This window comes from Pundamilia nyererei, unplaced genomic scaffold (genome assembly GCF_000239375.1).
Source record: "Pundamilia nyererei isolate P.nyererei 1_Seehausen unplaced genomic scaffold, PunNye1.0 scaffold00397, whole genome shotgun sequence".
Lineage (NCBI taxonomy): Eukaryota > Metazoa > Chordata > Actinopteri > Cichliformes > Cichlidae > Pundamilia > Pundamilia nyererei.
Genome location: NW_005187798.1, coordinates 170,440 through 180,862, shown reverse-complemented (window position 1 = coordinate 180,862; position 10,423 = coordinate 170,440). Strand labels below are relative to the sequence as shown.

At 47.1% G+C, this 10,423-nt stretch overlaps 1 protein-coding gene across 1 annotated transcript in view; it reads right to left on the bottom strand.

The window, feature by feature from the left end:
* ascc3 (activating signal cointegrator 1 complex subunit 3) overlaps positions 1-10,423 on the bottom strand; it is an 81,860-nt gene that overhangs the window by 43,950 nt on the left and 27,487 nt on the right. Inside the window, exons 5-7 of the mRNA XM_013915921.1 lie at positions 9,923-10,099; positions 9,751-9,822; positions 8,605-8,739 (exon numbers count right to left, since the gene is read on the bottom strand). Of these exons, the coding sequence (XP_013771375.1) occupies positions 8,605-8,739; positions 9,751-9,822; positions 9,923-10,099 (384 nt within the window). The remainder of the gene's footprint in view (positions 1-8,604; positions 8,740-9,750; positions 9,823-9,922; positions 10,100-10,423) is intronic.

Sequence of the window (10,423 nt, the reverse complement as noted above, 5' to 3'; positions counted from 1 at the left end):
ACTTCCTGCACACACGCTCTCACTTCCTGCACACACGCTCTCACTTCCTCCACACACTCTCACTTCCTGCACACACGCTCTCACTTCCTCCACACACTCTCACTTCCTCCACACGCGCTCTCACTTCCTCCACACGCGCTCTCACTTCCTCCACACACTCTCACGTCCTCCACAGGCGCTCTCACTTCCTCCACACGCGCTCTCACTTCCTCCACACACGCTCTAACTTGCTCCACACACACTCTCACTTCCTGCACACACGCTCTCACTTCCTCCACACGCTCTCACTTCCTGCACACACACTCTCACTTCCTCCACACGCACTCTCACTTCCTCCACACGCGCTCTCACTTCCTCCACACGCGCTCTCACTTCCTGCACACGCGCTCTCACTTCCTCCACACGCGCTCTCACTTCCTCCACATGCTCTCACTTCCTGCACACACGCTCTCACTTCCTCCACACACACTCTCACTTCCTCCACACACGCTCTCACTTCCTCCACACACGCTCTCACTTCCTCCACACACACTGAAACATGTTCCTGGTTTCTTTCAAGCAGGTCAAGATGGCGACTCACAGAACCTCCGACCCACCCTGAAATTATTCATGACAGGAGCTTTTCAGCACGTTTGGACGTCCCTGTGTGTCAAACTTGTGCGTCCACAGCTGAGTGCGGACATTCAGCTGTGTGGTCAGAAGTCACAGCAACACAACCTGTTTCATGGAAACACACTGTTGTGCGTCCTTCACACTCCCTCTCTGCCTGAGTCACCCACACCAACATCACACAGCAGTGACACAACCACACACTGAGGGATCAGTGGGTCTGTCAGTGCTCGTCAAGGGTCAGTGTCATCACGCCTCCTTTGAAAAATGCTCACTACAAATAAATACGATTGTTTTTCTGAGTAATCACACTTCATCATATGTTGTTCCCTCTGAGAGCGGCGCTCCTGTCTCATGTGACACGAGGCCCCACTGAGCGTCTTGATGCTTCTCCACCATTCACAGGTGACAAATGGACCCTCAGGCCCCCTCCTCCATTCAGATGGTCTTTCCCTCCTTGGCTCCGCCCTCAAACCAGCGTTCCTCCCTGTCCAGGACGTTACATCCTCATCCTTGAAGTGTCCACTGGCCTACAGGTGTGAACAGAGGCTCAGCTGTGTTGGGCTGTCCGCTCACTGAGCAGTTGCTAAATATGAAAGCCGTATGAATCACATGATATAGATTTCACAGTGCAGCGTTTCTCATTCAATTAAACTTTATTCGTACAGTTGCCTCGAGCTGCTTCATACTGTCAGTAGCTACAATAATACAGAGAAGGGAAGAAGACAGTCGTCCGGGTGTGAAGCTGCACTGGAGAACTGGTCCATGTGCTCAACAAGGACTACTGTGGCTACCTTCAGTTCAAGAAGGTGGAGCTGTCCGTCTACAAGATGACCAACTGATTATTGATTATTTATCGCCACAAAGGAGATATATTTGTATTATTTAGTTAGAAAACTGAGTGCATGTAAATCTGAGGGATCTGCAGGCGTCCGGCACGTCGGGGAGGTTTGGGCTCAATCAGTCCTTTCAACCCAAACAAACAAACTAATATATAAATGCATTAATAAATCAGAGCATCTCTTTTAAAACCAGTGAAGCAGAAACGTGAAGCTTCTCTCCCGAGGTTTCTCTGACAGCGTGCGGTGGAGTCTTCAGGGTAAGGCTGTGCACTTTCCCGGGGAAGCAGGTAATTGAAATGCTGTGGCTGAGGCTTCTTTTTGAGGTGTCAGAGTGTGTTACAGACATGCTTCCAGCCTCTAATCTAAGGTGAGTTAGTGCTGACGTCTGCTGTGCCATGACTATATTTGAGATGGCAGTGACCTAAGCTCCTGATCAGCTTCCATTAGGCCTGCCGCTGGCTGCAGCTCCTGCTGCACAGCTCCGTCGGTACACAGACAGCAAGCTGCCAGCTCCGCTCACCGTCTCTCACGCCCATGGAGAGAACATCAGCTTACACCACAGCTAAACTAAATTACCCCAAAATTCAAAGAGTTCCTACGTCTAAGTGAAACGGGTTTCAAATTTGTGACAATCCAACTGAGCTCTGCACATCCCTGGTGCTTTGAGTGGTAGCGCACAGTGCTGAAGCCTTGTTAGACGTGGTAGAAACAGGATGCAGCGCACTCCAGCTTCAAAGCTGAGATTTCAAATATCACTGTGAAAATGTGACAAATGACACTTGTGATCAGTGGTGAATGTGCTCTCCCACAGCCCGCTGCTATCACGCTCTATCTTTGCTGTATTGAGCCATGATGGCTAATTGTGGATTTAGTGGCCGTTGATGGCCATGTTTGGTGCTGCAGAGGATACGTCTCCACTCCTCCACACTTCACCTGTCTGCCTGCTGCTGTAGCTCCAGAGAGAAGAAGCACAGTTTATCCAGTTTGCCATATCGCTCAGCTGTTGATCAATACAGGAAGTACTACAGCTGCTTCATACTTCACTCTATGAGTAGACAGTAAATATGTACCAATGAAGTCAGTGCTATCTAATGAGTTAAGCAATAATCCACTTGGTCAGACAGTTGAAGGTGTCAGTGATAGAAACGTGTTTGCTGTCTGAGGCAGCGTTCATGAAAGCCTCCGTGGTTATCACGGTGTCTGTGGTCACATGGCACAGCATCACGGCCAGCAGTGACCTCATCGCTGTACCAGGATACTCACTGTTGTCACACTTTCACCACCCGACGTGCTCATCAGCACATGCTGTACGTGAGATGTTACCCAATGCTGTTCAGCAGCAGGACGAGTGATCGGGCTCTGCTGGAGTTATCAGAGATCTCTGTGAGAGTTCTTAAATCTTTAAACTTCCCTCACCACCATCTGCTGTAAGCACGCAGAAACATGACAGACGTGCGAAATAAGGACTTAATTGGCTGCAACGTCTAGAACAAAACAGCCCAGCTGGGACTGGTTTCCAGTAAAACTGGGTCCTGTAAGTGATGTTAAGAGCATTTCCTCTGATGCTCCTTACTGCTATCAGCTCCTCTCACAGCACCGCCCGCGTACAGTCACAGTTCGGGCGATGACCAGCTAAACGTTTCAGTCAGGTAATGCAGCGCTGCGTCAGAGTCTGCCCTCATGGCAGCTGCCGCCTCACTCATGAGAACAATCATGGATGGGTCCGCTCAAAGCTGACCCCACAGAAGGAGCTGCTTACTGACCTACAGGTTACCACAGCCTCCAGAAACACCATTACTAACACAGTGTGCTGTAATGGTTTGGAGGTTTGCAGTGTTCACAAGATGCCCCTGATCCAGGAGGCACACGGTCAGGGCTCGGCGGAAGGCGCTGCGGTCAGATGATGATGTTTGGGGGAAGAGAAAGTCCCAGTGTCCCCACAGTCAAGCACAGAGGTGGACGCTTGATGCTGACTTCACTGGATGAGGGGGCAACAACAGGGCCACGTATGACATCCTGAACACGAACCTTCAGCCAGAACCCTGAAGATCTGTGGTGGATGCATCAGCATGATAAGGACCAAGACACAAAGAAGTAGCTGAGGAAGAGTCAGGGAGCATCCCGGCCAGCCTGCATCCACCTCTGGCACCTGAAGCTTCAAGGTGCCAGAGGTGGATGCAGAGGAACGCTCTCCTGAGATGTGAGCAGGGCTGATGACCTGCTACAGGAAACATCTCACCACTATGTTCGCCCACAAGGCTACTGGTTGCACCGAGTGGTGTTTTGCTTGGTGATCGAATACTCATTTCACTGCATGACGTGAAAATGTGCCTCTGTGTGTACTGCGGCTGATGCTCTCTCCGTTCAAATGAAACTACAGACACTGTTAGTGAGTCACGTCCATCAGGGGTTAACCCCCCCAGGCCACGGGTTTCAACACTGCTGAAAAATAAATGTTGCTTGAAGACAAATATGATCCTGGTCCTTTGTTCCTGAACATTGGAGGTGGCACAGCAAAACAGCCAACACTCCAGTCAGCTGTTTAAATGCTGATGAAGAAGCAATTAAACAGGAAAACGGACTTGCTATGCAGTGCCATGATAGCATGCAAGGCTGCTCCCTCAGGCTATGAGACTGCAGATGAGCTGCAAACAGAGGAGGCGTTTGCAGAAGCACTGCTGGACAAAGCTGCCTTTGTTTTTAAGGCTGCTGTTTCCGTGCTGTCAGTCCACGGTGTCACTCCTGCTTCCAGCAGCGTTTCAGGTGCGGCTCTTTGTTGTTGATCACTGCAGTGGGTAACTGGTTGGGCACAGTGACAGGCTGTCACAGATCTGTCACTACGAAAGCAGCAGCAGTGGACTCGACTTGTAAAAATAGCACCAAATGAAAGAAAATGGAGACATTAATGAGCACAGTCGGGTGTTGCTGTAGAGTCCCTGGAGGCTTCGCACTCCGAGGCGTGAGTGTGTCTGCATCTGTGTATGTTGTCAAACAAAGTGACAGGGAAGCAGCACATCTGAAGGCCGGAGAAGAGCGAGCTTCAAAGAGAAGCCGACACACTGGTTCGCTGTTCTCTAGCAGTGATCTGCTCCCTCAGTTCATGTGAATGTATGCTTTGACAAACACTGCTCCGGCATGCCGAGCTGGCCACTGTTGGCCACAGTGTGAAAGGGGTGTTACGCCCCCGCTGTGTCAGAAAACACGACGGGTCTGTAGAATACGTGTAATGGACTCACGGGGCCACTAGGTGGCTCTTATCCTCCATAACAACTCTGCTTCCCTTTGAAAGCAGCCACACGGTTTCATGTCTCACAGCTGGATTCCTACCACGGGGTGGGGGCGCAGAGGGGGGGGGCAGGGGAGAGAGTGCGGACTGTCAAAGTCGAGCAAATGAAAGTCAGAGAGGCTTTGACTCCTCTCAGGTGGGAGCTTCAGGTTTCCTGCACAGCTTATGCTGCAAACTCATTTATTGTCTATTCAAACATGTTTCTTCTAATCTGTGATTCATATACTTCAATTTATCAAGTGATGGATTTCAAAACTGACAACGTGGCAGCAACACTTCCTGCACAGCATAGTACTGTCTACAACACTGTATATTATTACTGAAGAAGAGAACTGAGAGTCGATGAGCCTAATAAACCCATCTGTAGATGATATTCTCCAAACTCCTCAGTAAACTGCAGGGTGACATATTCCCTCATCATCCTCACTCACACTCTGCTACAGCACAACATCATTAATAAATGCACCTTTACTCATGTTTGAGATTCAGCTGTATCAGGAGACTTTGTGTCTATAAGTCAGAAATATGTCATGTTTCTGCAGTAAAGCACGGTATCCCAGCATATCTCATGTTGTTATCAGAAACATGGAGCCCTATCCAGAAACTCACCAGAATTATGAAAACATACAGACAGAATAAACTGTAGATATTGGTTACATTTTATGAGTTCGTCATTTATCCAGGTGAAAAATCTGACCTGGCATCGTGGCAGCGAAACTCAAAACGCACACTAGCCAGCAAGTGGAAACAGAGTTTGTGCTTTGTTTTAATTTGCCTCTATATCAGGACAATATCAGGAACAAAGTAACAGCTGGCTCCAAATATTTGTAACACATGAAGTGTATGCAAAAAAGCAACGTCTGAAAACTAATTAGGTTCACTACCAGGGGCGGATCTAGAGGGGGGCATGGGGTGGCATGTGCCACCCTAGCTTTGCATATGACAGTGTTGTTTATTAAAATAAGACAGCATTAACACTTTGAGCCTGGCTACATAACACTGAATATATTACATGCTTCTGATTGTGCCAGAGCACATTTGAATCAACACCAAGGGCATTTCAGACTTGACACAGGTGGTTGTTACGCTCTGTAAATGGACTGAAGGTGAGAGTGATTAACCCTCTGGGCTCCACGGACACGCCGCACCTCCAAATCACACTGATTTAAGCTAACACAGCAACAAGCTGCAGCCACACAGAGTCTCGGATTCATGAGTGCTGAAAGTTGGGACTTCAGAGGATATACAAGTTCTTAAATTTTATTGACAGGCCATTAAATCCAGAGCTATGATTAAAAATATATGTGAGCCATGCTTTTTTCTAAATACGTCACGTTTAGTGCAGAAGGACGGGTTTAAAAAGGACAGCGTGACAACAGTAAACACAGAAACAAACTTTTGTTTACCGGCACAAATAATTTGTGGTGCATCTGATTGTTCTCTCACTTTAGTTATTGTAATAGTTTTAAGTGGTTGTAGAAAATGTTAAAGATGCCAGTGCTGGCTGCATTTTTAGATAAATAGTTGTTTTATGAATTTATTGTTCATACGTTTTCAAATTTTACAGTTTATGTTTGCAATCCAAGTTATTAAAACAATTCACTGAACATGTCTGTGGGCTAAACGACTACCAGGATTTGATGTTTTTGTGTGATTTCAGATCAGTTGTGTTACTGCAGCATGACGATGAAACAATCAGTGTAGATTCACACTGAGCTGATGAAATGAGACCAAACAACATACAAAAAAGGAGCAACGATGTGCGGTCGAGCTCCCCAGAGGGTGAACCCAACACATCCTGAAAAAGGAGGTTTACATTTCTGTTCAAGATTTCTGACATTTTGTGTAAATTTCAGCAACAACTTGATGTTTTCTAACAAAGTGAAACTTCAGTTATCCCTGTGTTTGTAAGTAACCGCCCATGCTGTGCAGCTTTCTGCATTTGATACTTATTGGGCTCCACACATGTGCGTGTGTTACCTAACTTAGATGTTTCATTATGGAAAATAATCCCGTTATAGAAACGTGTGTATACTGACTGCATTGAATCATTTGAACCACATGTAACACCTGCATATGTGTTTTTAATAAAAGGCAACGCCTGTAGATCCGGCCCTGTTCACTCCCAGCATCAGTGTGGATCGAACAGCTGACTCGCTGAAGCTCGAACAGGAGGCACGAGTAACTGATCCTTTCTGAGGAGAGTAAACGACGTCTCTTCAGGGAAGCTCTTCTTTATTTTAGTGAGACGATGGCACACCTCGTGTTTCAGAACATAGAACTGTAAAGCCAAGAATACACACACTCGATCCAACAGCATGGATCTAAAGTAGTTCTTTAAAAAGACTCTTTTCATTCGAGAGCACACCACACGTCCTGTGTAACTAGATTAGACTGTAGTGGCACATTCAGATATCGAGCTTGACTGACAGCCTCTCCAAACCCCAGATAAAGCCAATTAAATAATACAGACGGGAGACGGGAAAACAGAGCGACTTTTAAAGCTGGATAAATAAACGCTGATTATACGTCTGACCTTATAGGGGCTTTATTCACCACATATGCATATTGGAGATTAAAAAAAACACCTATAAATATTAATGTGGGGCAATTTGCAGTGTGCAAATAAGCAGTGCATTATCTCTGTGTGGGCTTAGAGTCGAGTCAGCCCCGTGCCCCTTCCTTCAGCAGAGCAAGTCTGACTGACAAACACTCAAAGATGAACTAATGGAACGGATAATACTCATTATGTTGGGACACAGGCAAAACCATTTTCAGCTGGTGCACATAAAACTTCCTGCGTGCACAGAAACTAAAGGAACAGTTACACAATTGCTTTTTAAGTACTGCTTCAAAGACTAACCAGGCCACAGCGCATCGCTTCAGTCCCCCGACGTAATCTCTCGTCGCTATTTCCAGTTTTAGAAAGCATGAAAAGTGATCTGATTTGTATACATAACCCATTTAAATAGAAAGAAGATTAGAGACACATCAATCTTGGCTGAGCCCCGGGGAACAGAGGAAAAGGTTACTAAATTTATCACTCTGCCTTCCCAGGCAGGAGATTTAAATATGGGACTTGGCATCTGACTGACCGTCCTCGGAGGGAAAATATAGCTCCACCTCTGTGTACCCTCACAGCACAAAGACCATTAATTACACGCACGCACGCCATCGGTGTTCCACCCTCACGCCTGCGCTCGCACGCATTATGGTGTCAAAGCTAAACAGTGTTGGGGGAAAATGAAACCCGTGCTTCTCTATATTACCTCATGGTTGCCAGACGGCGTCCCACAGCCGGGCGTGTGGAGCCCCCTGGTCCCTGTTGCAAACTGTTTGCATTATATTCATCTAACACACACGATGTGGTTTCCTGTCTGCAGGTTCAAAGTCTCTACCTGCCCTAAAGTCTGTAACCAAGTTTGTTAGAGAGCTAGTTGTCTCAGTGTTAGGGAACCGGACACACCCGATTACTGCATTAGGCTCTGGGCTCGTGTGCGAGCAGCGCACTAATCACTAATCAATCTACCAGTGAAACCTGCAGCTCTTTAATCTTTCCTGGCAGTGTTGCTGCCTTTTCCTGTTTGTTCTCATGAAGTATTTGTCTTGGAATAAAATGAGGAACGTCACTTTTCTTCTCCAATTAGTCTGCAAAACATTCCTCCATAACGTGTGATGTGCTGCTCTGCAGGTTTGCCCCACTTGATCCTCCAGGCTGTGAAAATGCTGAATCTAAAAATACCTCATCACACACGCTGACAGCGCTGTGCTGTCTTTAATCAGCCACATGCATTCAACATTTCCTAGATGTATCTGAAGGTTCTCGCTGAACACGATCACATGAAACGATGTGTGGACACTTGTTACCTGTTTCTCACACTGGCCGTAGTCTGACCCTTGGTCTGGTTGAAAGAAACAAATCTCTCCACGGTTCTTCGCCATCTCGATGAGCCCCATGGCCGTCCTCACTGTGGCATTACGAGCATGGACAAACACCATCACCTGGGCACAAACACACGGCTTCAACACACCAGAATATTAACACAGCCCAGTGTTACAGAGACGCTTTAGTAATCTCGCTGCACCGTTACAGCCACGCTGAGTTCAGCTCGAACAGAGCAGTGAGACACTCGGCGAGCCTGGGGGGGTCTTAAAGAAAATCACGTCAATTAATATATGTCACAGCCACTTCCTGACAATTCATTACTGAGAGAAGAAGAAGGATCGCTGGCTGAGCAGTAAGCTCTAGACTGTAGCAGTGAAACCGTCCAACCACAAACACATGTGTGCAGCACGTTTCATGTTTTGGACAATCAAACCGGCTTACATGGTGTCAGAGACTACAGAAAAGTTCATATCAGCTTTGCCTCTGAGGGAAGCAATCGGACAAAGAGGGGGAAGCTCGGAAAACCGGAGCGTGTATGTGGGCTGCTTGGAAAAAAGATGCAGACAGGATAACAACAGTCCTCAATAGGCTGCTCAACTCCTGCAGCAGATGGAAGCTAAACGGTAAAGTCTGAATTCACAGCTCTCCTGTTCCCAACAGGCTGCAGAGTGGAGGGGGTGGGTGGATGGGGAAGGAGGGGGAGGTAAAACCGGGGGAGATAAGGACTTGAGAGAATTTAGATAACAGGTGTTCATTCCAAAAGGTTCACACAAAATATTTACTGCAGCACGGTTGCTATTCATGAAAAAGTTCAGGGAAATATTTGGGAGGAAAAGATTGTGGCGCTACACCAACATCACTCCACACGGGTGGTGTTAGGAAGGAAGCATGCATGCTGCTGGGCTTTAGGGCTAAAGCAATCAGGAAGTACATGCATGCAGAAAAAATGACTCTTCAACAGAGCGCGGGCACTGAAGAGCTGAGAGATGCTACAAATACACGTTCAGACTGGATGCCTCAGGCGGAGCTCAGTCCGTGGGTTACACACAGTATAACACAGGCTCGATGAATCCTGTGTCCCCACCAAAGCCCACACACCTGGGTCAAACACAAAGAAAAGCCCTTACCTGGTGACCTGCCTTCACCTGTTCCAGAACTTTGTCATAACAAACCTCCTCCATGTCATGGATCTGCTGGATCTGAACAGGAAGCACAGTGAACAGGATACAATCACAGCTCTTTCTAAACATTACCAGTCCTATTTTTCTCTACATCGAAAGACTTCTTAAATGTTCGTACCTTGTTGTTGGTTTTGATGCCAACAAAGGTCTGTCCCAGAGGCACTGGTCTGAAGCGACCGTCGAAGAAGAAGAGACCAATATATGGGTTGACATGTAGGAAGGTGGCCACATCCAGATAGTTAGGCAGGGTAGCAGACAGTCCCAGAATCCTGATCATGCTCTGGGTGGACTCCACCTAAACCCAAAACCACATACTGTTGTAGTTAGACCAGAGTCCATCTCAGGGTTTAATCTAGGCACAAAGAAAGGTTAAAATAATACCAGTTTCACAGGTGCACGCCACCTTCTCATCTTTTCTGCCTCCTTTTCACTAGTTCTGACTTTGGCTAGAATCAGTGTGAGTGCTGATAGCATGAGGTGATACCTGGACCCTGCAGAGGATGCTCAGGCAGTCTAACAGCTGCAGGATGGCAGGAAGGTTTGTCTCCCAGTGTTACATTTATATTGTTGATTGTCATTTATGCTTAGAAATATTTACCGTAATTGTCGGCCTATAAGC